At 64.2% G+C, this 27,779-nt stretch overlaps 1 protein-coding gene across 10 annotated transcripts in view; it reads left to right on the forward strand.

The window, feature by feature from the left end:
* The window catches only part of BAHCC1 (BAH domain and coiled-coil containing 1), a 61,011-nt gene extending 37,760 nt beyond the window's left edge, over nucleotides 1-23,251 (forward strand). For 4 of the 10 annotated variants that reach the window (XM_073236096.1, XM_073236095.1, XM_073236090.1 and 1 more), the window contains exons 5-27: nucleotides 1,052-2,806; nucleotides 3,060-3,168; nucleotides 3,474-3,682; nucleotides 3,899-4,057; nucleotides 4,311-4,507; nucleotides 4,668-4,998; nucleotides 5,937-6,767; nucleotides 10,611-10,807; nucleotides 10,947-11,083; nucleotides 11,660-11,788; nucleotides 13,831-13,972; nucleotides 14,603-14,874; nucleotides 15,648-16,191; nucleotides 16,401-16,508; nucleotides 16,594-16,732; nucleotides 16,810-16,924; nucleotides 17,012-17,087; nucleotides 17,209-17,317; nucleotides 17,986-18,105; nucleotides 18,210-18,383; nucleotides 18,510-19,687; nucleotides 20,401-20,637; nucleotides 20,967-23,251. In XM_073236096.1, the coding sequence (XP_073092197.1) occupies nucleotides 1,052-2,806; nucleotides 3,060-3,168; nucleotides 3,474-3,682; nucleotides 3,899-4,057; nucleotides 4,311-4,507; nucleotides 4,668-4,998; nucleotides 5,937-6,767; nucleotides 10,611-10,807; nucleotides 10,947-11,083; nucleotides 11,660-11,788; nucleotides 13,831-13,972; nucleotides 14,603-14,874; nucleotides 15,648-16,191; nucleotides 16,401-16,508; nucleotides 16,594-16,732; nucleotides 16,810-16,924; nucleotides 17,012-17,087; nucleotides 17,209-17,317; nucleotides 17,986-18,105; nucleotides 18,210-18,383; nucleotides 18,510-19,687; nucleotides 20,401-20,637; nucleotides 20,967-21,173 (7,475 nt within the window). In that variant the 3' untranslated portion in view covers nucleotides 21,174-23,251. The remainder of the gene's footprint in view (nucleotides 1-1,051; nucleotides 2,807-3,059; nucleotides 3,169-3,473; nucleotides 3,683-3,898; nucleotides 4,058-4,310; nucleotides 4,508-4,667; nucleotides 4,999-5,936; nucleotides 6,768-10,610; nucleotides 10,808-10,946; nucleotides 11,084-11,659; nucleotides 11,789-13,830; nucleotides 13,973-14,602; nucleotides 14,875-15,647; nucleotides 16,192-16,400; nucleotides 16,509-16,593; nucleotides 16,733-16,809; nucleotides 16,925-17,011; nucleotides 17,088-17,208; nucleotides 17,318-17,985; nucleotides 18,106-18,209; nucleotides 18,384-18,509; nucleotides 19,688-20,400; nucleotides 20,638-20,966) is intronic. The other 6 variants (XR_012130955.1, XR_012130956.1, XM_073236093.1 and 3 more) reach the window with 6 other exon arrangements.
* The last annotated feature ends 4,528 nt before the right edge of the window (nucleotides 23,252-27,779 follow it).

Raw genomic sequence — 27,779 nt, forward strand, 5'->3', positions numbered from 1 at the left:
GACCCATGTGGAGAGCAAGGCCTTGGCAGGAAGGGTTTGGCCTTGGCTGAGGGCCCAGGCTGGACGGCAGGCCTGGACCCAGGGTGGGGAGCTGGTGCGCCCATGAGGCTGGGCGGGCCCAGAGCTGCAGGGACGTTAAAAGCTGACAGTGGGCTGGTAGGGACAGCCCGCAAGAGCCATTTTCCTTCCTCTCCTCTTTAAATGATCAGGCAAGCCCTCCACCCCCCACAACCCCGTCCTTACGATGCATCCACACTTAGGTGGCAGAGCAGCTGGGGGCCTCCCTGGGGGTTCAGGAGGTAGACAAGCCGGGTCCTTCACACCCAGCCCATGCCCTGGGCCTCACTTCCTCCTGGGGGTCTTAGCACGTAGCCACCTCCAGGGGGTAATGAGAGCCAGGCACTTAGCCATCCCCAGGGATGGTCGTGCTTGCAGCAGGCTCACTCAGACACCCTGGCACAGGAATCTGTGTAGTGGCCTTATCACACCACAGGCCACAGGGGCCACTGTGCACTTAGCCAGCCCCCAGCAGTGGGCCAGCGGCCCCCTCAGCATTTAGGTTCTGATGGCTGTTTGTAAAGACCTGGCCAGTCACCAGTATTGTGCAGATGCCTGTTACCCAGACCTTCCTGGCCCTCCAGTCTTCGCCACCAACTCATCCACATGGGTGGGCCCTGGGCTGGGTGCGGGGTGGGGCCATGTGCAGCTCCCATCTCCTGGAGGGCTGAACACAAGTCAGGACCTTGCAGGGGCGGAGGCTTAGTATTTAACTAAGGGGACAGAGCCTCAGCTTGGGACTACGAGAAAGTCCTGGGGGTGGATGGTGGTGGGGCAACCATGCTAATATTCTTAATGCCGCTGAGCTGCATGCACAAAATGGTGAAAGTGGTAAACTTTACATAATGTGTCCTTTACAGCCTTCCTCAGGCAGTAACCTTGGGCCTTTGCCAGCTGGCCATGGGGAGGCCCCTGGAGCGAGTGTCCTGGGAGTCTGAGCTCTCCAGCCTCTGCCCCAGCTTTTCCTGTTGACCTTGTTTCTCTCCACATGCAGATAACTTCTACCTGCGCAACCTGCCTCCCCAGCCCACGCTCCTGCCCACCAACCACAGCTTCCCCAGCGTGGCCCGGGCTGCCCCCAGCCACCCCATCGGCTCTTGTAGCCGTGACCGGGGTGAGGCCGGGCCCCTGCAGAAGGGTACCAAGGAGTTTGACCGCTTTCTCATGGGCAAAGAGCTGGGCAGAGAGAAGGCAGGCAAGGTGGCAGAGGGCAAGGAGCGGGCGGTGGCGGAAGAGGATGGCGGCAAGGAGCGGCACAAGCTGGTGCTGCCCATGCTGGGGGACAGCCACTGCAAGGAAGGCGGCGCTGCACCCCGGGGCACCTATGAGGGCCGCCCCAAGCACCTCGCCTCCTGCCTCCTCAACACCAAGGTGCTCGGCGGAGAGGTGGGCCAGGCCGCACTGGCCAGCTGCGCGGGAGGCGTGCTGGTGCGGCCCGGCATGGGTGTCGCAGCCTCCGGACGCTGCCCCAAGGAGGCAGCGGGCCCCGCAGAGCCCGGGCCGGCCTTCAGCGAGTGCCTGGAGCGGCGGCAGATGTTGCACCACACCGTGTCCTACACGGTGCCGTCTGGCCTGCCTGCTGGGCCCCCTCCACCCCTCAGCACAGCCGCCGGCTCCTTCCCCTGCCTGCAGCTGCACGCAGGCCCCGATGGGCTCTGCCCACTGCAGGACAAAGTCCCCCGGGACCTGAAGGCCAGCGGGTCCACCTTTGTGCCTTCCGTGGGCCACCTTGCTGACAAGAGCCGCCCCTTCCAAGCAGCTGAGGCCTGTGCTGTGGTGGGTGAGAGCAAAGACCGACACCTCGATGGGGCCACAGCCCCTGACCATGCCGCACCTTATGGGGTCTCCTATGCCCACCTGAAGGCCGAGGGCAAGGGCGAACGGCGACCTGGGGGCTTTGAGACTGCCCTTAACCCTCGGCTAAAGGGCCTGGAGTATCTCAGCAGTGCAGGCCCTGAGGGCCCCTTCCCCGGGCTCCCCAAAGGTGGTCTGGACAAAAGCAGCTACTTTGAGTTGCCCACACAGGACTGTGCCCGGCCAAGTCACCAGGATCCACTGGGTGGAAAGGTCACCCAGGTCTGCTGCACTTTAGATAAGGCTGCCAGCAAGGAGGTCCCCATGGGCCCCCCAGGAGCCCAGAAAGTGGCCCGGATCCGGCATGAGCAGCACTTGGTGGCTCCAGAGGGGGACCCCGGGGGTAGCGGGACCGAGGCCAAGCGCAAATCCCTGGAACTGGCATCTCTGGGCTACGGCGGGCCCCACCTGCCCCCATGGAGCATCCAGTCAGGCCAGGGCACCACCATGGCCATTGGCGAGGAGCGCAAGGGCAGCGCCTACCTGGACCCCTTCAGCAGCGGCCTACAGCAGGCTGCCCTTCTGTCCCAGGACCTGCCTGCCCCACCTGATGAGGTGTCGGCCATGAAAAACCTGCTCAAGTACAGCAACCAGGCACTGGTGGTCGGCCAGAAGGCTCCCTTCATGGGCCTGGGCGGTCTGAAGGCCAGCTGTGCCCAGCAGGACATGAAGTTCCCAGCTTCCAAGGGCCCAGGCCAGGCCCCCAGTGAGGTAGAGAGGCCTGATTGTGCCCGAAACCGGGAGCACGATGCCCCACACAGCGACGGAGAGGTGCGGCAGCCACCTGTGGGCATTGCAGTGGCCCTGGCCCGGCAGAAGGACACGGCGAGCCGGCCAGAGATGACCTACAGCTCCAACACTGGGCGGCAGGGCCGGGCAGCCCCCACCTTCAAAGGTAGGCCCTTTGCAGGGAGGGAGATAGGGGTTGCTGACCTGCCCTCATCTACCTGGCCTGCCCCACCCCTGCCCCCAGAGCCCACCCGCTCTCCATACCCACCCCGGGCAAGCTCCCTGAGGCCCGCAGGGCAGGAGACCCTTCCTCCGCTCATCAGCCCCATTTGGTTGAAAGTGGGGTCCCTGCTTGCTACAGCTGTGGGCTCCCCGCCTGCCCCAGTCCTCTTCCCTTCTGCCATCTCCCACCCGTGCAGCTGGCGGCGGACCCCGCCCCACCCCCGCGCTGGAGCTGGAGGCCGAGGAGGACAGGGCGCGCCTGTGTGAGGACCGCCTGGGGCTCGCTGGCCGGGAGCTGCTGCTGCAGTACGGACATAGGACCTCCGCGCGCAGGGCCAGGCCAGGCCTGAGGGCTTGGCCTGCGGGATACCAGGGCCAGAGTGTCAGGTTCTGCACCGGCCTTAGGCAGGGCTGTGCACCCCATCCCCAGGCCTTTCTGGGCTCCCGCCTGTCTGCCAACTGCCCCCACTGCCGATGCCTGAGCCTGGGGTCTCCCCATGACCCTCCAAGCCCCCTCCCTCTGAGGTTGATGGCCACGAGATAGGGTTGAGGAGTCAGGTGAGCCCTCGCCCACCCCCCTCCCACTTCCACCTCCCACCCATGATGTACAGGGACAACAAGGACCTTGTGGAGTTCACCCGGATGCACCCACCGAGTGGCTGCCCAGGAGACCTGGCCCCTCACCTCATGATTGCTGGAGGCTCTTCCCTGCAGGGCAGCCAGCTGGGTGGGGACCCGGCCTCCCACCCCCACCCTGCCCACCCTCCTTGGCTGCCGCGTACCCGCAGCCCCTCCCTGTGGATGGGAGGACATTCCTACGGTCAGTGCTCCAGGGCAGGTGGGGGCAGGGGGCTGAGGGTCAGCCAGCTGGCCCTCGCAGGGCAAAAGTTCTGTCTGGGCTTGGTGAGGGGGCTGGCCTGGGGCGGACTGGCCCTTAGCCTGGCGTGGGAGGCTTGAGACTGGCTTGGATCCTGGCCAGTCTGGGGTCTCTGCTCCTTGCCCAAAAATGCCTGACCACTGTGCCCTGTCTCCCCAGGCCTTGGGCACCCCGCCCTGCACCAGAACCTGCCCCCCGGCTTCCCCACCTCCGTGCCCGGCTCCATGCCCTCCGTCTTCCCCCTCCCCCAGGACAGCCCTGCACAGCTGGTCATCCTGCCCTCGGAGCCCTCGCCTCACACTGCCCCCCATGCTCTCGGTAAGGGGGCTCCCAGGCTAGGCTGTTTGCATGCGGGGCTGTCAGAAGCAGGTCTGAGGAAGCAAGCTGTCGGGTGGGGGTGGGGGTCAGCGTGAGGGCGGTGAGGCCAGCACCTGGCTGGGGCTCGGGAGGCAGGTGTGAGGTGGATGGAGCTGGAGGTGAGTGGGGGAGGGGGCCGGCACAGGAGGCTAAGGATGCAGCCACGCACCCTGTCCTCCCCTGGGGCTGACGGCTCCCCGGCCCCTGCACACAGCTGATGTCATGGACCAGGCCTCGCTGTGGCCCCCCATGTATGGGGGCCGGGGCCCTGCCCCACACATGCAGCACCCGGGGCAGCTCCCTGTCTACTCGCGGTCCCAGCTGCTGCGCCAGCAGGAGCTGTACTCTCTGCAGCACAAGCAGCCGCGAACTGCCCAGGCCCTGGAGCTGCAGCGCACCACCCAGTTCCAGGTACCCACCCTGCTGCCACCCCTAGCTGGGACCCGGGGTGCCACTTGCTCCCTCTGCCCACACCTGACCTGGCTGGGCCTAGGCATCCCCACTGCACAGCCAGCGCCAGCAGTGATGCCCAAGCAGGGGAGCCAAGCCAGCTCAGCTTCTCCCCCCACAGCGGAAGCCAGAGGACCACCACCTGGAACTGGAGGAGCCGACCCAGGAGACGACTGCAAAGTCCGCCCACAAGCCAGTTGCCTTAACCCCCATGGCGAGGGGCACCCCTTCAGCCCCCACCGCAGGCCCTGCCACGCTGTCACCCTGCTGCCACTCACCCACCCCAAAGCCCCCTGCCAGCTGCCCCACACCACCGCCACGTCCCCGAGCCCCGTGCACTTTATCTGTCTGCCCTGTGGGCAGCCCGGGGCCAGGCTCCAAGCTGCCCACCACCAAGGACAAGCGTGGAGAGGGCCGGCGGCCTGGAGCCGACCTCAACCCATCGGAACCAGGTGAGAGCAGGAGCGCGGCCCTGGCCTTGGCTGCCCCCACCCCCCGAGGCCTTTCTCCTGCTCACCGCATGTCAGGGCAGAGTTGAGTTGGGGGCTGCCTGGCTTGGCACCTTCAAGGGTACCCTGGGCTACCCAGCCCCTGGCAGGCCCCAGGTCTCCATTGCCCTTCCTGGTGACCCATTGGGGGAGAGCTCAGGGTCCCTCCAGACCAGCCCCTGGCCAATGGGCAGGAAGAGGGTCAGGCCCCGCGGCCAGCCCTGGCCGTCGCCGTGAATGATGAAGTGTCTGGCCTGCTGAGGGTGGTGGCAGGACCCGTCCCCAGCTGCAAGTCTGGGTCCTGGCAAAGCTGAACGAGGGCCGGAGGTGCCACCTGCTTGGGGCCCACGTGGAGGGTCCTGGCCCCGCCAAGGCCTCTGCAACCCGCCCTCCATGGCCAGCTGCCCGACAGCTATTTGATTCTCTCGGAATTAGGCTGAGAGTTTACACTGGAAACCCGCGCAACAAACATAAAACCCGCCCCAGTTCCACAGTAAGGAAACCAAGCCAGCAGAGGTTTTTTTTTTCAGGACTTTTTTTCTTTTCTTTTTCTTTTTTTTTTTTTTTATTGCAGTTAATGGAGCGTAATGCCTCCGACAGGCTGTCGGCTCGCTCTGGTTCAGGGAAAGCCCTGATTCCAGAATCTTGTTTTAAAACCCCTCCTTTTCTGGTCAGCCACACCACACCATGGCAGGGATGGCCGCTGGGGCCCCCAAGACTGTTATGGGAGCCAGGGCAAGGGTCCTCAGCTAGCCCCTGGGTTCCCACTGCCCCTGCTCTCGCCTCACACGTTCCGAGGGCGGAGGGCGGGCTGGGCCTCCTCCTGGGCATGGGTCTCTCGCCGTCTGTGATGGGGCCACCTGTGCCCAGGCTGCTCTCCTGACAGTGCCCCTCTTTCACAGACTGGCCTCCTGGATACTCCTGCCCTGCAGCCGGCTCTGGCTTCGCCCTGTCCCGCAACATGCACTCAGCTGACCTCTCGAACCCCAAAACTATGCAAGCCGCTGCCCCTGGGGCTCAGCCTGAGCAGGGGAGGACGTTCCTGCCCGGGGAGCCACCCCCGCGCAGCCTCCAGAGCCAGCAGGAGACTGGCCTGCCCTCAGCAGCTGGGGAGGCCACCCAGGACCTTGCCAACACCTCCCACCCTGCCGAGCAGGGAGCCCCGGGGAAGGCAGCAGACCCCAGCCCGCTGGAGGGGCTGGGAGAACTGCAATGTGGGGCCCTCCTTGAGGGAGGGGACCCCGAAGCCCCTGGCTGGGCTAGTTCTACTCAGGGAGGGGCTGGAGAGGAGAGGACCCCGGTGGAGGGCAGGGAAGGGGCAGAGCACGGGCCCTTGCTGGGGGCTGGGCCCCAGTCCCTGGGGCAGCCGGCAAGGAGCCCAGGGGCCCTAAATAGGGCTGAGCGGGGCCAGCAGCAGGTCCCTGGGGAGGCAGAGCTGGAGGAGGAGGCCGAGTTCGAAGATGACGGCCTGGAAGAGGACACAGAGGGCGACTGGGGATTGGCCCCGAACATCTACCTGCACAGGACGCTGCCAGGCTTGGACGCCCTGGTGGCAGCCACCATCGACTTGGGGGACCTGCCTGGCATCATCCCCCTGGACCCTCAGCCCCCTGCCCCCGCTGGACCCCCCAGCACTGCCCTCCTGCCCCATAGCTCAGGAACTCATGGCATCGCCCTGCTCAGCGAGCTAGCCGACCTGGAGAGCCAGCTGCAGCCTGAGCCTGCTCTGCGAGGTGAGCGCTGCCCCCTGAGAGGCCTCCGGGCCCCTGGAGCTGGCCCCCCAGGCACGGGTCAGGGCCAGCTGTCCGGATCACAGCCTGCAGCTCAGCTGGCCCCACAGCATGGTCCCGCGTTTGCCCCTCTGCCCACTGGCCCTCTGTGCCATGTCTCTGTAAGCCCTGGCTGCTGGTGGGTCCCCAGGGTTAGGGCCCTTGAGGCCAGGACTGTGCCCTGAGGGTGGTCTCAGAGGAGGGGCCTCTTGGGCAGCCCCTCCTGTTGCTGAAGACGCTCACAGTGCCCAGAGGAGGTCACAGTTGGCCCTGGTCAGCCCGTGTCATGCAGGAGGGCATGAGGCCCATGGGGGCTGGGTGGTGGGCAGGCATCGCAGCGTGGATTGTGTTTCCGCCCACGGGCTTCCCACCCAGCTTCCCACCACCTCAGGCTCCATGCTCCTGGCCCTGGGCTGCCTGGGCTTGGCTCAGGGTGCTTTGGCCCTTACCTCTCACCAGAGGAGATGGCACAAGACTGATCAGATGGTCCCACCTCAGGACCTCCATGTCCCCCACAGCCTCACCAGGCCTGGAGGCTGGGATGCCAGCAGTTTATGCTTTGGCGCTGCTGCAGGAGGAGATGCCCTTCTTCCTGCACCCCCAGGGCCCAGCATTCAGGCACAGGGCATGCCCTGCAGCGAGACAAGGGACCAGACCCAAGGGCCACGTCCCTGCTAGGCAGCTCTAGCCCTCTGCCAAGCACCCAGGACCCCACTCTGGCCCTCCTTGCTGCCCAGGCACTCCGCTAAGAGAAGCCCCTCCTCCCTCCCAGAGCAGTGGCCCTGGGGGTCCCCGGGGAAGCCCCCCCCCCGGGGAGCACCTCCCGCCTGGCATTGTGCCACACTGATGTTGATAGAAGGAACCCCACCAAGTCCTCAGGACGTCCTGCTTGTTCTCCTGACGTGTAAGCCCTCACTGCCGGCTGCCTTTTGTGCTGCTTGGAGATAAAGTGAATGCTCTTGAATTTTCCCAAAGGCCTCTGTCACTGCTCTCCTGGAGGGGGCCCCATCCACTGTGCCGAGGGGAGTAGCCAGGGAGCCCTTGCAGGCAGGCGCCCACCGGGATGCCACTGGGGCTTGGGGCTGCAGGGTGAGGCAGGGGTGCCTGGGCAGGCCCTGTGTGCGTGTGGCTGGTGGGAGTGCGTAGAGCGGATGTCAGGCTCCGTGTGTGTGGCCACCCAGTCTGTGCATGGGCGTGCCTGCTGGCCCAGTGCCCGCTTGCTGAGTGAAGGCTCACGTGTGCACCACGTGTGCCCCAGTGTGGCTGTTGCAGCTTCCAGCCGGCTAGGCGCTGCCAGCACCAGGGTATATCGGCCATGCAAGCTGCATGGCCTGGTCTCCACTGCCCCCTGCCACCCATGGGGCCTCACCCCTCTTCTGCCCCGGTTCGTTGGTGCAGGTGTGCCTTCTTCGCTCAGGTCCAGAGCAGTTCCCTGTAAGCACAGTGGGCACTTTTCCTGAAGTTACTAGGACATCAGCCCATTCTTGCAGCAAATCACAAAGAGCAGAGCGGGAGCCTTGTGGGAAGCAGGGGCTGAGAGGGCAGAGATCTCAGAGGGTCCCCCGGAGGCCCCCTAAGGCCAGGCAGAGTGACGGCTGGGAGTCTGGATGGGCCCTCAAGATATGGAGGTGAGGAGATGACCAGGTTCAGGAAGTCGACATGGCCCCTGGGTCCCACAGCCAGGTGGGGCTTGAGCCCCAGCCTCACCCTTGCTGACCTGGGCACACAGCCCCCTCCAGCAGGCCTCAGCCTCAGGTCCCTTGGTTTGCCGCCACTGGGCTCAAGTCCAGGGAGCTTAGCAGGCAGGCTGCCTGACCCCCAGACCTCTGACCTGGACACAGGGACTTGGCCTCAGGCCAAACGCTGCAGGGATGGGGGCAGGTAGCCAGACGTTTCTTTTGTCTGGCCTTGGATGGTGGGGCCTGCTTGCAGTGGCCCGGCCCTGAGCCCAGAACGCCCCGTGCTGCATTCAGAGGGGCTTGCCCGGAGGTGTAGTAGTGTCCACTGGGCCTCCCATGAACCCCAAAATTTTGGGAGGCCCAGACCCTGTTCCCCCTGGAGCATGGATGCCCCTTCTTTCCCCAGTGAGCCTGAAACCAGGTGATGGGCCAAGATCCCAGCCTATCCCCAGACCACCCCCATTTTGAACTGCCATCTCCCTGCCCCCCAACTCCGCACCTTGCCTGGCAGGGCTGTGGTGGAGAGGCCCTGGCCCCCACTGTCATCTGTCTGCAGAACCCACTGCCTGCCTGGGCAGCCTAGCCCCATGCCTGGATACAGGGACTGTAGGCATCCCCCTGAGGTGGGGGGTGGGGCAGTTACTGTCTCTCCCTCTCACAGGCCCCAGAGCTAGAGGGTCATGAAGGGTGTTGCCCCATCTCCCCAGACCAACCACCGCCCCAGACTCACGGACTGCAGAGCCTCCACAGGCGTATCCTGAGGAGTGGGTGGGGGCAGGAGCAGAGAGGCTTCCTGGTGATCCCAGTGACTCCAAGATCCAGGAGACCCTACAGAGCTCTTAGCTGAAATGGGACTTACAGACAGCCCTGGTGGAGGAGCTGCTTGGCTCCCTGGGAAGAGAAAGCCACCCACCCTGTGCCGCCAGTCACCAGGCACTGCTGACCCAGGAGCCCACGTTGGGGCTGAGGGCCTCTGGCGGCCTTGGCCCAGAACTGGCATCCAGATATTTGCGTTTCTGGCACCAGCTCTGCTTTGTGCCATACTGAGGGTGGTTTCTCCTGGCGGCTCCTTCACGGTGGTGGCAGCCAGACACTTTTCCCTCTGAAGTCATCAAGCGTTCCACAGGGAGGTGCTGTGAAATGGGAGAATATCCCGTTCCTCTTCGGCACTCCCTCACACTTTTGTTTCTATCAGTGTGACTTGTGGATTCTCATTCTCTTCAATCGGTTATAATTTGTCACCGCTGCTGTTTAATTTTTGATGATGGAATTGGCTCAGGCTTGGCCCCCTCAGCCGGCCCAAGCATGCACTGATGTCCCTGTCATCCTCTGAGCGCTTCCTCGCTCCCCCTATGCCTCCCTCGTCCCTGGACTCACCTGTTCCTCTGAGGAGCCGGGTTCCTTTCCTCAGAGGATGGTGTTAGAAGCCAAGTTCTGGGCGTTAAGTGTGCTCATCAGCTCTGGGGTGTTGCTGCTCACAGGCCCTCTCGGGAGACAGAGCTGACTGTCCTGGAAATCCCCACTGCCCCCTGATACCACCAGCCCCGGGTCCCATCTAGCCCCACAGGGCTCCTCCTTGCTGGCCCCCACTGTAACTCGTGGAAGGCTCAGCCTGCTCATGCATGCCCAACCCCCCATCTCTGCCACCACCCTGTCCCCGTGGTCGCACTTGGGTATGGAGTGTCCACTCCAAGTCTCCCCCTGGATGGATACTGCCCTCCCTGGCTCAGCTCTGATCCCTTGCTGAGCCATCCCTCGCCATCCCACTAGGGCTGTGACACGCTGGTCTTGTTTTCATGGATGTGGGAATAGAGGCAAGCACACAAGCAGTTCCTATTGGAAGCCTGACAAGCCATGTGCCTTTGTTAAGTGGTTTGGGCACTGCCTGGAGGGCTTGTCCATCCCAGCTGGCCTGGCCTGCAGCAGCCGGGGGACCAGGAGCTGAGACAGGTGCCTGCCCCAATGGCACCTTGCTGCTCCAGCCGCCTCATCCTCATCCTTGGTCCTCATGTCTTCGGGAGCCTTGGGGGTTCTGGGCTGTTCTGAGATGCAGGTTTACGTCAGGCACTTCTTTGAGGGGCAGTGTGTGCCTGTCGTCCACATGCACTGACCCTCGTGTCCCCCACAGAAGAAGATGTGCTGGCCTTCAACCTGCAGCGCCTGGCCACCCTGGCCTCAGCCTGGTCTCTGGTGGAGGCTGCTGGCCTAGACATCCCTGCCTCCTCAGCTCAACCCCCTGCTGCCAACCCCTGCAGTGTCCCCATGCTCACCCCCCGCATGCAGATCCTGCAGCGCAAGGACAGCTGGACCCCCAAGATCAAGCCTGTGAGTGGCAGGCCCTGTGCCCCCATTGCCCAGTGCTATGACCCAGGGGGACCCCTGAGCACCCAGGCTGACTACCCATCCCCTGCCCCTCCGAGAGGCCCTGGCCAGGCTCACAGGCCCCTGTGCTCCTGCCCACCAGGTGTGCCCACTGAAGGCCGCCATTGACCAGCTGGACACGCAGGAGGTAGAGTTGCGTGTGCAGCTGGCAGAGCTGCAGCGGCGCTACAAGGAAAAGCAACGGGAGCTGGCCCGCCTGCAGCGCAGGCACGACCGCGAGTATGCCCCAGCCTGGGGGAGGGCAACGGGGGACCCCCAGGTTCAGGCACGCAGCTGGCGGCTCCACACAGGCCAGGGCTACTCCCTCATGCAAAGGAGCCGCCAGGCTGGACTGGGCTGGACTGGACTGGGTTGGAAGCTGGGGTCCAGGAGGGTCCCCAGAAGCAGCACAAGGTTGAGGTGTTCACCCAGCAGAGAAACCAAGTGGGGTGGGGGTGATGCTGATGGGAGAGCCAGGTGGGCAGGGCGTGGGTGAGGATGGCAGCGTGAGGGGTGAGGCTGGGCTGGGAGGCCAGGAGGGAGCCCCTGAAGGTACGGCAGCCGGCGGGAGCTCACGGGAGCTAACCTGACCTGTGCGTGCAGGACAGCTGGAGCCAGGAGGCGGGGATGGTGGGGGCAGCGGGGAGGGGCCTGGGCCTGCCCTCCCTCTGATCCTTGAGGGCCAGGCTCCCCGGGCCAAGTCTTGAGAGAACCTGTCCCCCACCATCCACAAAGGCTGTGCCCTCTGCTGGACCCCTGTTAGGGAGCCACTGTGGGCAGGTGTAAGCCTCTGACTGCCCCTCCTGCCACCCACAGGAGAGACGAGAGCGCGAGGAGCCCCGCAAGGCGGGGGCCCGGGAGGCCCAGGAAGCGCAAACACACCAGCTTGCTGCCTGCCCTGCGTCCTGGGGGTCAGCTTCCCAGGGGCGACAGCAAGCAAGTCAAGTGAGTCCTATGTGCATGGGCCACCTCGGGCTGGAGGGCATGCCAGTGGGGTGGGCCTTACCCAGGGAGCCCTGGAGGCCTGGGCATGGGCTCCTGGGCTGCCGGCAACCCCTTCACAGCCCCTCCTGAAGACCCAGCTCATTCCCCAGCACGCTGGACCTGGGGTGTGTCTGGCAGCAGAGCCCAGCACAGACGTCCTCTCTCTGCCCACTGTCAGCCCTTGGCCCTGGGCTCCTTTCTGCTCAGAAGCCACAGGGGGCCTGGCACACGGCCACACCAGCTCCACACACCTGGCCGGGCTGGGCGGTGGCATCACCCCCACGCGCACCCCGGCCCCGGCCCCGCCCCCCGAGCGCGAGGCGGCGTTGCATAGGAGCCTCTTTATCTGCACTGTATAAAGTCGTTGGTCACGCTGCCATGCCGCGCACGGCTGCCGGCGCAATGTTATTATCCATTACCCGCCCCTCGCAGTCGTTGGCTCACTCCCGGGCCTGGTATAATTGTCCTTCTCGGCTACAAATTGCCTCTCCCGGCAGGCCCGTTTGCATAAATCCTCCCAGCTCCTCCAAACACGATTGGCGCGCGCGTGTGCGCACTGCATCAATCCTGATGATTCGGTAATAATAGTTAAATCGGCACTAAATGGTTCCTTCAATTAAGACAGAGGCAAAAAATTAATCTCAGGGCTTTATGTCACAAAACATTAGCGAATGCAGAGAAGGTTACAGGGAGAGGGAGTCCATCGCCCGTGGGCCTTGCAAGGATGGGCCATATGGCTGGGGGGCCACCCTGAGCTGGCCCTCCCCCTGCCCAGGTGTCACCCCGCGGGGGGCTCCAGGGGACTCCTTTTGAGAAGCAGCCAGCGCGGTGGAGGCTGCTGGCCATGGGCCCTTTGCTCTTGCCTGCCTGGCACCAACCCCCGGCCCCAGCAGCCCACTCTAGTGCTTGCATTGTGGCCACTTTCTCCACTGACCCCAGGAACAGGCCCTGACTGAGGGCAGCAGCCTCAGGACAGGGGGGAAACCAAGTCCAGGGCCCTCCCTTCCCAAGGATGGGTGCCCTCCTGCCCCGCCCTGTGTTGGCCTCCTCCCTGCTGCGGGGCCCCGCCCCCCTGCAGCTGCCCATGGCTGTGGGCACTTCCGGCCCGGCCTCCTCTCCATGGGAAAGTAAAAGAGAACCAGGGCCCTCAACCTCCGTCTGAGGCTCATTTCATTCGTGCCGTGCAGTGGACAAAGAGGCAGGTGCGAGGCGCAGTCCCGGCCCCTGTCTGGCAAAAAGACAGGTGGCCAAGCCCCACCTCACACCTGTGGGGCACAGAGAAAACGAGTGTGTGCCAGTGGCTTCCCGGGCTCCATCTCGGAGAGGGGTGGCGGAGGGCAGGGTCTGCAGGGTCTGCAGGGTCCCTTCCCTCCAGACCTGGAATCGAACGTGGAGGACAGAAGCTCCGAGGGCTCTGGGCCTGCAGTGGGCGTCGCTGGGCACGAGTTTCTCAGGCCACTGCCCTCATCCTCCTCCTCCTGGCAGCAGCAGAGAGGGTGGGAAGATCATGCTTTCAAGAGCGCCTTTGTCCCTGATGGCAGAGGCAGCTGGCCTCTGTACTCAGCAGGGCCAGACCTGGGTCCTCGGTGACCCGCCCCAGCCTTGCAGAGGCGCCGCGCTCACCACTGCCGTTCTCAGGTAGAGCGGCCAGGGCCAGGGCCTGCCACACAGCGGCCAGCCGGCCGCAGAGCCCTGGCTCCTGAACACTGAGCTTCCCCTCCCCAGCCCGTGGGCAGAGGCTGGCTGGGAGGTGGGTGCCAAAGGGTTCCGCGGTGGTCCGGCCCCCTGCCCTGCAGCGGCTCCTAGGAGCCTGTCCCAGGAGCACAGTCTTGGCCAGAGAAAGAAGCAAAGCCCTCGGGGGGAAAAGGGGGCCTCCTGGCCATGCGGCTGTGCCCCATGACCCACCAGGGTGCCCTGGCTGCCACTGCAGGGACTGTCAGGGGACGAGGCCTGGGGTGCCCAGGTGTGCTGCATGTGGCCCATGCCCATCCCCGTGCCCCCAGGGCAGTGCGGTCCAGCCTGAGCCTGCTGTGTGCTGAGCTTCGGGGCAGTGACGAGCCTGGGAGGAAGCACCGCCGACTGGAGAAGGGCATCTACGCGGGCCTGCGGCCTGCCTCCACCGCAGCCTCTGCCTCGGCCTCCGTGGTGAGTCCCAGGCCACCTCGCCCTCTGTCTCCGGGTGCAGGATGCCGTTTGTAGACGTGGAGGCAGCCCCATCCCCTGAACCTGCTGGTGGTGCCCTGGGCTGGCTGTGCCCCGTGACAGTCACCCCTCAGCCCACCTGCAGAAGAACAGGAAAGAATGCGTAGTACGGGTCACAGAAAGACGTCTCAGGTGCAAGGGCCATGCCATCCATGTTGACAGGTGCACACTTGGTGTAGTGGGGTCCCCCTGTGGGTGCCAGCACCCCAGTCCTCCCTGCAGCAGGACACCCCCACCCCACCCCTATTTCAGGGTCCTGGGAGGGACGGTGAGGGGGACGTGGCATGTTGTCACTTTGCTCATCCCTCCCAGAGCAGGAGGCTGGTCTCGCCCAGGACATGAACAGACATCTGGGCCCTGGCCTCCCATTCCTCGGCCTTAGTAGGATTGGCAGACTGGCAGGGGCTGTGGAGTGGCGGACAGGCGGGCACAAGCACAAGCTCCAGTGGAGGGCGAGGCCTGGGGAAGTGGGACCTTGACGGTTGAGCATTGGCAGAGGGTAGACCGGAGGCCCCCGGGCTGTGGCTCCAGGTGGGGCCCGGTGAGGTGCAGCTGCTCTCTGCCTATTTGCAGGAAAAGGTTCGGTGTAAGAAGAGCAGCAGCCGGGGAGAGCTGGTATCCCCAGGGGCCCATAGGGTGGCCCAGCTGAAGCCGAAGGTCAAGAGCAAGGGGCTGCCCGCTGGCCTCAGTCCCTTCAGGCGGAAAGAGACCGCCCCAGGGGGTCACCTCCGGAAGAAGCTATCCCGGGCCAAGAACACCAAGGTTTCTGGGGTAGCCCGGCACCGACAGCCCGCTGGTGATGCCAGGGCCCAGCCCGTAGGGGCCACAGCACATGAAGCAGGCAAGTCTATGGTCCCAGCACCACAGCAGGGCCTGCGGGCCACGGTCACCCAGGGGCTGCAGGAGAAAGCCAGCAGGGGCTGGGACGTCCACCGGAGCTGAGTCAGGGCACATGGAGTGTGCCAGGCCCGAGGAGGACCTCCTGCTGGCACAGGCCGGGGAAGGAGACCCCACCCAGGGCAGAGCCCAGGGGCTCTCTGTGCTCCACCCCCACGTCAGGGGCCAAGGGGAGGAAAGGGGCCACAGGACACATCCTGGGAAGGGGGCTAAAAATAGCCCTTCTGCCTCTCGGGCCTGCCTCCCTGCGGCGTCCGGCCGGGCTGCCCTGGAGGAGTTATCCGGCCCCCAGCAAACACATGTGTCCAGGAACAGGAGCCTGGAAAAACAGACGCTTCCTCCCCACCAGCCCCTGCCCGCCAGGCCTCCCTGAGGAAGAACAGAGGGGGCGGTGAGGAGTCAGGAGGTGGTCTGGCAGGAAGGGGCTGGGGCTGCCCTGGGAGGGGGCCCCAAGCATGCAAAGCGGCACCCCACTGCCCAAGGCGTTAGAAAGGCGGGCAAAATGTCAGAGAGAGGCACCTCCCAGCTCTGTCCAAACACCGTCACCTGAACACCTGGTCCAGGTGCCTGTGCCCCAGAGCAGCCTGGGGTGACCGTGATGGGGCTTCACTCAGCACCCCAACATGTCCACATGCATGCTGAGGTTCAGCCCCCTGACCTCACCCCAAAATGGTGCTGCTCCGAGGCTGAGTCATCTGGACCCCTGCCTCCCCCCAGGCAGTGGCTCTGACAGTGAGAGCGAGGGCCTCCTGGGGACAGAGGCGCCCCCCAAGGAACCTGGGCCGGCGCTGCATTCGGGGGCCGGCTCGGCCGTGCCGGGGCCCTCGCCCTCCTCCGTGGTCAAGATGGAGGCCAACCAGAAGGCCAAGAAGAAGAAAGAGAGGCAGAGCTTGCCAGGTGACCCGGAGGCTGGGACGGGCTGGGGCCGGCCTGCTGGGGGCCAGGGCCCCTGTGACGCCCCCCCGCACGCAGGGGCCTGCCGCCTGTCCAGCCCAGAGAGTGGCGTCAAGATCAAGAGGCGGACGGTGAGGGCCACGGGGAGCTCCAAGCCGCGGCGGGCCCCGGGGCGCGGGCCCCCAGGCAGGAGGACCGCCGTGGGCAGGGCCAGAGGCAGCCTACGGGCAGAGCCAGGGGCCACTCCCAGCCGGGACACCCTCTTCAGCCCCACCCGGGCCTTCACCTGCCGGGAGGGGAGCAGCAAGCTGGCCAGCGAGCGCCTCAAGAGAGCCACCCGCAAGAGCACCGCGCTCCCGCCAGGACTGCGGGTGAGGCTGGCGGGCATCTGGGTGGGCACCTGAGGGTCCTGAGCCCAGCAGGGGTGGGGGCAGATCCAGAAGGCCTGCAGGGACCCTCGCGCCACCCTTGCCCTGCCCTGTGCCCCCTGCCCAGGCCGGCCTGAGCCACACCCTGAGCCGGCTGTGGGCAGGGAGGTGATACCACCCTCACCCCTGTCCCTCCAACCTGCCCCCAACAGCGGAAGAACGGGGCCCTGTCCATCGCTCTGTCACCCCGCAATGCCAAGGCCATCCTGGGGGAGGGCAGGAAGGTGAGCAAGGTGAAGCGCAAGGCTGCCAGCCAGCAGGTAGTGTCCCCGCCCCCGGGCATGCTGCCAGGGCCCAGCCCTCTCCCTCCCCCTCCTGCGAGAGCTGACCCCTGTGGGCCCTCAGGGCAAGGGCCGGGCGGTCAGTCGTCTCCTGGAGAGCTTCGCGGTAGAGGACCACTTCGAGTTTGATGACAGCAGCAGCTTCGAGGACGAGGAGGAGCAGGCCGGGGGCCCCCTGAGCGCGGAGCAGAGCGCCGCCCTGGGTGAGCATCCGGGAGGGGGCGGCCAGCATCCGGGAGGCGGCGGGCAGGGCCGGGCGGTGACGGCCCTGTCCCCCCAGCACGCTCATGCGCCATCCACAAGGAGGACCTGCAGGATGGGCTGCCTGTGCTGGTCCCCAAGGAGGACAGGCTGCTGTACGCGGGCAGCGTCAGGACCCTTCAGCCCCCCGACATGTGAGGTCCAGGTGTGGGCAGGGAGGGTCGTGGGCAGGGGGTGGGGGACCGCAGGCCCCTCACCCGCTGCCCACCCCCACCCCTCAGCTACAGCATCGTCATTGAGGGAGAGAGGGGCAACCGGCAGAGGATCTACTCGCTGGAACAGCTGCTGCAGGAGGCGGTGAGGGGCGGCCCCCAGGCCCGCTGCCCCGGGGAGGTGGGCCTGGCTGCACCCAGCCCTTCCCAGTGCCCCTCGCCCGGTCCTGCCCACGCACAGGCAGCCGCCCACCCCTTTCCCACAGGTGCTCGATGTCCGGCCCCAGTCCAGCCGGTACCTGCCGCCCGGGACAAGGGTCTGTGCCTACTGGAGCCAGAAGTCACGCTGCTTGTACCCAGGCAACGTGGTCCGGGGTAAGCCGTGCCCAAGGGCCCCCAGGGAGGCTATCAGCAACCCCCTCAGGCAAAGCTGCCGATGGGAGGCCCCTCCTATGCCCCCCGGAGTGCCTGGGGAGGAACCCTGCTTCCCAGGCCAGAGCAGGGCAGACAGAAGACGGGATCAGCCCCCCAGTCCACCAGGGGCAAGGGGGTCTGTTGTCTGTTGGGTGGGGGACTCCAGCCCTCCCAAAGGCTCAGCAGGGAAGGGACCCAGAGCCCCAGTCCAGGGGTGAAAAACCAGTAGCAACTCCCCTGGGGTGGATCCCCCTGACCCCCCATGCAGGGCATGTGGGACCCTGGGTCTGACGTGTGGGTGGGCAGGCAGGCGGCATCCGGGGGGCCTTGGGCAGGCATGCATTTCCATGCGTGAGTGAGTGTGGGGCTGGGGCTCTGGCTCCCTGTTCACACCTCAGGGTGGGGGTGACGGATGGCGGCAATACTGCCACTGCAGGAGGTGGAAGGAGACCGTTGTCTCCCCAGTGGCCCCAAGGTCAGACGCGAGCAGGGAGCAGAATTGTCCCAGAATTACTTGTTAGGTGCCTGGCAGTCCTCCTGTCCTCCTCCCACCCCGGCCGCCCGGCAGCCAGAGAGAGCCCCCTGGGCCCCGAGCAGAGGGCCATGTGCTCAGGCGGCCTTGTCCCCAGGCGCCTCCAGCGACGAGGAGGAGGACCTGGACTCCGTGCTGGTGGAGTTTGATGACGGCGACACAGGCCACATCGCCATTTCTGACATCAGGCTGCTACCCCCGGACTTCAAGATCCAGTGTGAGCCCTGGGTCCTCCCCCACGCTGACGGCAGGCTCCCCAGGAGGGTGTGAGGGGCAGCGGTCGCCCCGTGGCACGGCACTGAGCCCTGGCCCACCCTGCAGGCACTGAGCCCTCGCCCGCCCTGCTGGTGTCCAGCAGCTGCCGGAGGACCAAGAAAGCTTCCTTCGCGGCCCCCGCACCCAGCGAGGCTGCTCCCAGCCTGTCCCCCAAGGCACATGATGGCCCTGAAGCCTCCAAGACCCCTGGGAAGAAATCCATCGGCAAAGACAAAGCTGGTACTGGGGATGGCCAAGAGCCCAAGTGGGCAGAGCATCCTGGTTGGGGTGGGAGACCAGGAGGTACAGGGCCAGGCGGGGGGCCTGGGCAGGTGGTACCTCTGACCCTACCTGGCCTCCACCCAGGCAAAGCGGAGCTCCTAACCTCAGGTGCCAAGTCCCCCTCGGGGGCCTCCGACCACTTCCTGGGCCGCCGGAGCAGCCCACTGCTGAGCTGGTCCCCGGTCGCACAGACCAAGCGAAAGGCTGTGGCTGCGGCAACGGTGGGCAGCAAGGGACCAGGCATGCTGCCAAACCTCTTCCAGCTCAACGGCAGCGCCAAGAAGCTGCGCGCCCGCGAGGCGCTGTTCCCCGTGCACAGCATGGCTGCACCTGTGTTCGGCAACGGCTTCCGTGCAGATTCCTTCAGCAGCCTGGCCAGTTCCTACGCGCCCTTCGTCAGTGGAGGCGGGACGGGCCTGCCCGGGGGCGCCCACAAGCTGCTGCGGGCCAAGAAAGCAGAACGGGCGGAGGCCGAGAAGGGTGGGCGGCGGAGGCCAGGTGGAGAGTTCCTGGTCAAGCTGGACCACGAGGGTGTGACCTCCCCCAAGAACAAGAACTGCAAGGCCCTGCTCATGGGCGACAAGGACCTGGGGCCCAAGCTGGCGCGGCCCCTGCCGAGCCCCAGCTACGCGCACCCAGCCCTTGTGGGCAAGGACAGGAAGGCGCGGGCACCCGTCCACCCGCTGCCTGTGGGCCTGGCGCTGCGCAAGTTCGCGGGCCAGGCTGAGTATCCGCTGCCCTGTGACAGCGACTGCCACAGCTCCTACTCGGACGAGGAGGACGATGGGCCCGGGCTGGCCCCCGGCGTGCCCACCCGCTTCCTCGCCCGCCTGCCTGCATCCTCCTCCTCCTCGGGCTCATCCACCTCCTCCTCCTCGGGCTCCCTGTCCACGTCCAGCCTCTGCTCCTCCGACGACGAGGGCTCATCCTACAGCTCTGAGGACGAGGACCCGGCCCTGCTGCTGCAGACCTGCCTGACGCACCCTGTGCCCGCCCTGCTGGCCCAGCCCGAGACCCTGCGCGTCAAGGGGGGTGGCCCCCACGTGCACGCCCAGCGCTGCTTCCTCGCCAGGGCCGCGGCGGGCGCGGGCGCGGGCCCCGGCAGCAGCAAGTCCAAACTCAAGCGCAAGGAAGCCCTGAGCTTTTCCAAAGCCAAAGAGCTTTCCCGGAGGCAGCGGCCGCCCTCCGTGGAGAACCGGCCAAAGATCTCAGCCTTCCTGCCTGCCCGGCAGCTCTGGAAGTGGTCCGGGAGCCCCACACAGGTAGGTGGGCCGCCTCCTCCCCGCCCCCAGCAGGGGCGGCCCAGCCGGAGCCCCGGGTGCCTGGGGAGGGGGCGTGCGTTTCTGCTCCTTGGCCCCCTCTCCTTCTCTCTCCTGTTTCGGGTTGTTCTATTCAATTTCAACCAAAAGAAAAAAGGGAGATTCAAGGGAAAAACAAAGTGGCAGCCGCAATCCAGCGAGGTAAACAACCACCCTTGTTGTTCCCCTCCGAGCCCTTTGCCAGTGTGATCGTGGAAATGATTTTTGCGCCCCAGCATGTGAGCGTACCCTGCTCTGGGGGCTGTGCCCACCATCTTCCCACATCCATAGGCAGTGCAGCCAGCGCTGGGGAGGAGGCAGAGTGCTCCGCTGCGGGCACGAGATCTCTGCCAGCGGGCAGCTGTTTGTAAACAGCTCTGTGGAGAACATCTCTGGGCTCTGCCCTCGCACCTCCAGCGCGTGTTCCTTTAGTCCCTGTCCACCTGATGTCGTGACTCGTGTGCAGGGCAGAGCCGCGGGGCTGGCCAGGTCCTGGGTCTGTGGCTACCGCTTGTCCCTCCTTCAAAGGTGCCCACATGCATGTTCACACACATGCCTCCACCTGTCTTCCCCACTTGCTCTCTCTGTCATCCTGTCTCTACTGTCTCCCAGCCACCACCTGTCCCCAAGACCCCTGGGCACCCTCATCACCCCTGCCTCTGGGTGTCCCCCTGCAGAGGCGGGGCATGAAGGGGAAGGCCAGGAAGCTGTTCTACAAGGCCATCGTCAGGGGCAAGGAGACGCTGCACATCGGGGACTGTGCCGTCTTCCTGTCGGCTGGGCGGCCCAACCTGCCCTACATTGGCCGCATCGAGAGCATGTGGGAGTCGTGGGGCAGCAACATGGTGGTGAAGGTCAAGTGGTTCTACCACCCAGAGGAGACCAAGCTGGGGAAGCGGCAGAGTGACGGGAAGGTGAGGACTGGGGGGTGTGGACAACAAGGCTGTGGCTGCAGACATCCTGTTGCGTCCCCCACACCGGAGGCCTCTGGGCCCAGGGCCGGGGCAGGCTCTGCAAGAAGCCACCACAGCCCAGGGCTTGGGCCCCAGCAGGTGGCTCAGAAACAAGTGTTTCTCTAACTCTGCTGGGGAAAGAGTGTCCCAGGCAAAGGTGCCCAGCCATACAGCTAAGCAGCTTTTCCAAGTGGCCCTTCCCAAACCCAGGGTGCATCCTGGGGTGGGTGGGATGGGCTGACCGAGGCCGGCTGCCAACACCACACGCTCCTCGCCTCATTGCCTGGCAGAACGCACTGTACCAGTCCTGCCATGAGGATGAGAACGATGTGCAGACCATCTCCCACAAGTGCCAGGTCGTGGGGCGCGAGCAGTATGAGCAGATGATGCGGAGCCGGAAGTGCCAGGACCGGCAAGACCTCTACTACCTGGCAGGCACCTATGACCCCACCACGGGGCGCCTGGTGACAGCTGACGGCGTGCCCATCCTATGCTGAGCCTGCACCCGGACTGTGCCCAGGGGTGTCAGGAGTGTGCGGCAGGAGGACGGCTGACAGGCAGTGGTGAGCCCCGTGCCGCCACGCGAGCCTGTGCCCTGCACCTCGGAGGGGCACATCTGAGCAAATATGCAAACCCACCAAGGCAAGAACCAGGCTTCCCTCCTGTTTCCCTGGGAAGGAGAGAGCGCCGGGGCCTGGGAACCGCGGCCTGCCCTGGGCCACGGCTGCTCTGCTTTCCCGCCGCAGGACCCGAGAGATTAGAATCCAAGCCATATTTTCCCTAGTACCTCCGACTGTCCCCACCAGGGCGAGCCGAGTCAGGTGTGCTGTCTATTTATTTCTCTATGTAAATATTGTATTTCTGCGGGGAAGTTTTATGGAAAAAAAAAATGGGAAAGATTTTTCCCTACACGCGTGGTGAGGGGGTGTGTGCATGGGTGTGTGTGTGTGTATGTGGGGGAGGTTTTGTTCTGGGGTTTCTTTGAAAATGCACTGTTGTCCTCAGCCTAGCTGAGTTCCGACGCGGCTTCTGTGACTCCGAAGGCGGGTGGAGGTGGGCACCCCGGCTACACTGCTGACCCTTGGGCCTGCGTGAGATGGAAGTCACACCCAAGTGTATTTCCTTCTAATCCATCTCCTAAGAAAGAAAGCCTTTTTTGGGGGGTGTGGGGGCAAGAATGAGGGTCCCTCGGGGGGATATGGGGTTCTAGAGGCTAAAGTGGAAGCCAGGACCATCCGGTCCTCTGGCCACAGCACAATAGCAGCCATATGTATCTTACCTCTGTTTAAAACAAAACAAAAATGAACAAATATTTTAAAGTATAGATATGAAAAAGTGATGTTTTGATCTCATTTACTGAATATTCCAAGTTGTTTTCTGATTTCTGTTTCAATGGCCAGTTTGACCTCCAGTAACAGCAGGGAAGGGACCATCCCCATCAACACTTGGAGGTCTCCAGGCCTTGTCTGTGGTCACTTGGCAGGCAGAGGGCTTGCTGGGCTAGCTTGGGGCACGGAGCAGGAATCCCCCTGGCCTGCCCGAGCCTATGCCCTGGCCCCAAGTGCAGGGAGCACCCCCCAGGGGTCTCTTTACCCCTACACCCAGTACCACTGGGCTCTGTGGTGCCAGGTGGGTGCCCCAGACCCCCAGACCCACCCCGGCAGCCCCAGAGAACTTGCCGCCTTCCCCGGCAGTCAGGAGGGACAGACAGAACCAGACCTGTGGACCAACGGCTCTTGTCCTCAAAACGCGCTGAGGGCTGTGTGCCCCCATGCCCCACCACACCGAGGTTCCCCAGGCCCCACCAGGAGCCCCGGCAAAGTCCCACAAGTCAGCCACCGCTCCTTAGGGTGAGTTGAGTGACCTGTGGACCCACAGCCCAGACCAGGAAACGAGGGGTGTTTGTGGGTGCTGAGTGCCCCAGTCGGCCCCTCAGCCCCCTTTTCTTTTCCACCAGGAACCCCCCCCAGCCCCTCTAGAGGGCCCTCCTCCAGCTCCTGGTGGCCCCGCGGGAAGTGCCAGGACAGGGAGAGGCCCCCTGCACCCCAGCGTCCCTCCCCCGCCCGGACTCTCCTCTCTGTCTCTGCACAAGTGCAATATTTCATTCCTGGTGGTCATCCGGGAGGTGGCGGCCAAGGTCCTCTCACGACTGGGGAGGCAGAAGGTGCCGAGTGGAGAAGGTGTGTTGTGCAGAGGCACCGAGTGGGGCGGCCCAGCTGCAGAAATCGGGACTGAGGGCTCTTTCCCAGCCCGAGCACCGAGCTAAGGGAAGGCCTTTCCTGGGCCCCTCGCTGACTCTTCCCCGCCTGCCGGGCTCCCTCTGCCCTCTCTTCTCCCACTGTGTGCGTGTGGACGGCGCGGCCCTGCCCCGCTGACCATGGTTGGACCTGGCAAAAAGCACGATTATTGTAAATGTGTAAACTAAGAGGAGGGGTGGATGTTTTTTCAATGTAAACACTAAAACAAAACACACACAAAGGTTTTATGAACAGCAAACTCTATGTAAAGGCATTTTAGTATTAAATTTTTTATTGATAACTTGCTTAAGAATAAATATATGAACTATTGTACAGCTTTTCAGTGTTCCAGAATCCTACCTGTACCTCAGCATCCATGTGCACTTGAGACGGTGACCCCCTGGGTGCCCTAGTGGCTCAAGGGCCTTCGCGGATGTGGCCGAGGCCTGAGACTGGGGCTCTGGGTGAGGCCCTCCCCATGTTAGCCAGAGCAGAGCCCCTTGGGCCGCAAGGGGAACGTGTGGCCAGAATGGGCCCGGGATGGCCTTGGTCTCTGAAGCCCCCAGGACATGACCCCTTTCCTTATAAAGATCTCACCAGAGGTGGATCAGTGTCCAGCCTGAACAAGTCCGTGCGGCCAGGGCAGGCACTCCTGGAGGGGACGTGGGAAGGGTCAGCCTCCACAAGGCCCAGGCACGAGGGGAAAGGCAGGCAGTCCCCAGGGTGCTGTGGCCACGGGGGGTGGGATCTGAGCAGACCAGACAGGAGATGCCCTCCTCAAGGAAAGCGTGAATTCATTCTCATTCATTCAGCAAACATTTTCTGGACTGGCAGGTGTGCAGAGCTATAAATAAACAAGTGCTCCCTACTGTTAACAGAGTTGACAACGCACAGTCAGGAGGTGCTGGGAGGGAAGGTACATCTGCGGAGCTCAGAGGATCCTCAGCACACCCCCAGCTACAGAAGGCTGTGCCCACTGAGGCTGCAGGCCTGGGAGGGTTTTCCCAGAACCCTGCCACGTAGGCAGAGGCGGGGGTGCCCTCTTCTCCCTTCACCTCCGAGACCTGTGGGGAAGAAGGTGCCAGCTGGAATTAGGGACCCCTGTCAGGGCAAGTACGTAGGACCATGGTAAGAACAGTGAGTGAGGCTGTGACCCACCAGGTGTGTGAGAAGCTGCAAGTCATTTGCATATGCACATGTCTGCCTGCACACCTGCACACACACACGCGCGCACACTTGTTGCCCACAGCCAGTCGCACCCTGCCTTCTCATTTCCTCTGCTGGACCGACCTGATCAGAAAAGGCTGACGGAGCAGAGCCAGGCCCCTCCCGGGTGCAGGAGAAGGTCGCAGGACCCGGTCAGAGGCCTGAGCTTGGGGACTGGGGGCAGGACAGACTTGTCAAGCTCTTCTCTCAGTCCCTTCCGCACCCACCAAACAAGGGTGGTTAGAATGGGGTTCCTGAACAAGAGGCGGGGGCTGCGTGGTACACATCTGCTCTGAATGGGCCCCAAGGCAAACTCCGCCCTTAGGTTTGCTGAGTCTGGGCGTCAGCAGCCTCTGACTTCGCCCAGGTGAGCCGGGAGGTTCCTGGCCTGGCCAGCCCGCCCCCCAACAGCCCGGGACATGAGCCCAGTTCCAGGGCTGCAGCAGGAGGACGGAGAGAGGGGCCTGGAGGCCTGGGGCCAGGCTGAAAGCGGGACCGACCTTGTGCCAGGAGGTGTGAACGAGCCAGGGAGTGCTTCCGATCCGATCCAGGTCTCTGGCCTAGGACCCTCTGTGGCAGGGGAGGGAGTCTTGAGGACCAGAGACCCCCGTGGGCTTGGGAGTCCCCAGCTTCAGTGCCTTTGGTCACAGGCTGGGGCAGAATCCAGGATGGACTGGAGCCTGAGCAGGGAGAAAGGCCTGGGTGCCTCCTGCCCAGCCCATGAGCTGTCTGGCACACAGGGAGGCTGGTGGGCACCAGAGGTCATGAGGGATGCTCTGGGTCAAGAGGGGGGTGGGGCCAGACAGGATGGATGACAAGGTACAGAAAGGTCAGCCCTGACACCTGCCTAGGAGCCAGTGGAACCCTCCTCTGCTGGCAGGTCACAGGTTTGAATTCTCCATGGAACGAGCACAGGGCCAGCAGTACACCAGGCAGCCCAGACCAGCGCCATGATCTTCCAGACACCATGGTTCCGTGAAAGAGGTAGACAGGAAAAGACAGCACAGCTATGCAGCCAAGACAACCTCCCCGTGGAACTGCGTCATAGGTAAGGCCCCCATCAGCCAAAAGAGTGGCACTGGGGCTAAGCCAGGCCACGTGGCTCCAGCACTGGGCCCCCTGCTGCAGCCGGTCTCACAGGGGCACCCAAGGGCATCCGCGCTGTGAGCTGGACAATGGGACACGCCTGATGCTATAGGGAGAGGGGCTGCAATCAGATTGGGACCACTTCCTCTGCAGCCCCACTCCGGGTGAGCGGGGCCCTGCGGGCACCTGAGGGTGAGCGGACTACAGGGCCACAGCAGGACAAGGTGGCCCCAGGGCTTTGCTCCCTGCAGCCTTCCTTCTGCTCCCCAAACCCTGGCCCAGCTGCCTTCCTGCCCACCTCCCTCTCCCCACCTTAACTCAAGGGTGGCCCTTGCCTTCCAGAACCTGGGCCGGGGACAGGGTGTGGGCCGTATGCTGCAGAGCCCCAAGGGTTAAACGTGCAGGACTACACTTTGATCAAGACAAACGAGTCATCATGTGAAATGCTGAAGCAAGATAAATGACGGCATGGGGTGAGTGAGATCAATAAAAGTGACGTTTTTTCAGGTAGAAATGACAACCCAGCTGATCGCAATTCGTTTTTAATACCGCAAACCAATTGGGGACTGAGGGGCTTTAATTGTTTGTGCCCCAGCCTGGGCAGGGTGGCTGGGGGCTGGGTGGGAACAGAGCTCAGACCCAGGCTGGGGACTGGGAGGTCTGTGCTGCAGCCCAGCCAGTGCGGAGGCATCTGGGCACCCAGCAAGCCAAAGGCCAAGGGCCTACGGGCCCCAGTGGCCGCCTGAGTCTGTGCAGCTGCAGGGGGCAGGGAGGGACCCGCCTCTGGGTCTCCTGGCCCCGGCTGAAGAAGTGGACAGAGCAGCTCCCAGGAGAGTGACCCTGAAGGGCTGCCTTGCCTTCCTCCAGGAACTGAGGACCTTGACCCCCATATTGCACTCCCCCTGCCATCCTACTGCCACCCTGTTCCATTCCCCAGGGGTCCTGGCGACAAACCACCACCCCTCCTCTAAAAGTCAGGCCTTCCTGCCCCTCCCCAGGCACCTGCTCAGGCCCGGATGGTGGCGAGAGCGTGGCCGCTCAGCATGTGAGCTCCAGGCGGATGGACAGGCTGCGGGTCATTAAAGGCCGAGTCCCTCTTCAGTGCCCACCCGGAGCCAGAGGACCCCTGGCAGGTGCACCATGAGATCCGGGCGACCCAGGCCTCTGGAAAGAACCATGGTGTTGGCAAGCAGAGCAGTGCAGCAGGTTGAGGTGTGGGCAGCTCTCCCCCAGTGCAGCCTGGGGCCTCAGGGTCCCCATCTGAGAAGAGGGTTCCCAGACTCTTACTCACCGCTGAGAATGGGGTGAAGCTCACAGAGGGTTGCAAAGGAATCGTGAGCAAGGGCTTTTCCCTGGGTCTCACACTGCTGCCCCATGTGGGAAGGAAAATGACCATTACCAGCCCTGGGCCGGGCACTTCACGCTCCCCAGCCCGCTGCCTCCTCAAACCATGTGGTGGGCAGTGACAGGGCTTGGAGTGTGGGGACACACACAGGGCCCCAAGCTGGACACAAGGGAGCCGGATTCCACCCGCACGTCCTGCTCAGGAGCCTGCTTCCCCACCACCTGGAGATCCCTCAGGGCCCGGGGAGCTGCCGCAGCAACTCCACCAGGGGTCGGGGGACCTCCCAGGGGCCTGTCCCACGGATTGATGGGAGCTTCCCAGAGGATGCATGCAGGGAGGCTGTGTGCCCTTCTCCAGCAATGCTCATGGAGCCACTGGGTGTCTGGTTTGCAGCCACCTGCCACCCCCGCAAGAAGAAGACAGCCTGACAGGGTCCCCCAGGCCACGGGCACGCCTCCCTCCCTCCACTAGCCTGGGCCTCACCACCCCAGGCTGCCCCAGGCCCAGCCCTGAGTAGGTCAGCAGTATGGCACCATGTTCCGAGACAAGAGCAGGAGAACGAAGAGGCAGGCCCAGGCTTCCAGGCAGGCGAGCGGAGAAGCCACGGGTGAGGGGGCTCCGAGCAGCGAGCTGGGGCGGGGCTGCTGACACACCTTCCCTCCTGCCCTTCTCCCCCGTGCGGGTCCCCCCCCAGGCCCCAGCTCCTGGAACCCAGCCTGTCAGGAGCCCTGACACATGCTGCTCATTTGTCAAGCTCCATGTCCCCACCAAGCTGGCCCGGGTCCCAGGGAGAGAGTCTCCATCAGACCTCCTGAGGGCCAGACCCCCAGGAGGTAAGGGGCTGGCGGGGCGGGGGGCCCTGTGGACCGCACTGGACTCTTTCCTTTACCTCCACACCAGGAGCTCAGATCAGCTCTGGTGGAAAAAGAACCCCAGGCTGGTTACTCAAGGCAGGGCAGCCTCAGCCACACCAGGCCGGCATGTTCAGACCACTGACTCAGCGTTCTGCACTCCTGACATCCCCTCCACAGAGCCTCGGGTCCCATCCCCCACCCCTGGGGGTCCAGAGAGGGTCAGGCTAAGAGAACAAGACGGACTTCCAATTACCCCTCTGTGCTTAGTGCCACACTGAGGGCATGGAGTCTGTGGCCACAGCTCTCCGGGCATTTACATCAATTCTGAGTTTCAGACATGTTTCAATTTCCATTCAGCCCCCACGGATCCTGATG

Source organism: Manis javanica, chromosome 4 (genome assembly GCF_040802235.1).
Source record: "Manis javanica isolate MJ-LG chromosome 4, MJ_LKY, whole genome shotgun sequence".
Taxonomy (NCBI): domain Eukaryota; kingdom Metazoa; phylum Chordata; class Mammalia; order Pholidota; family Manidae; genus Manis; species Manis javanica.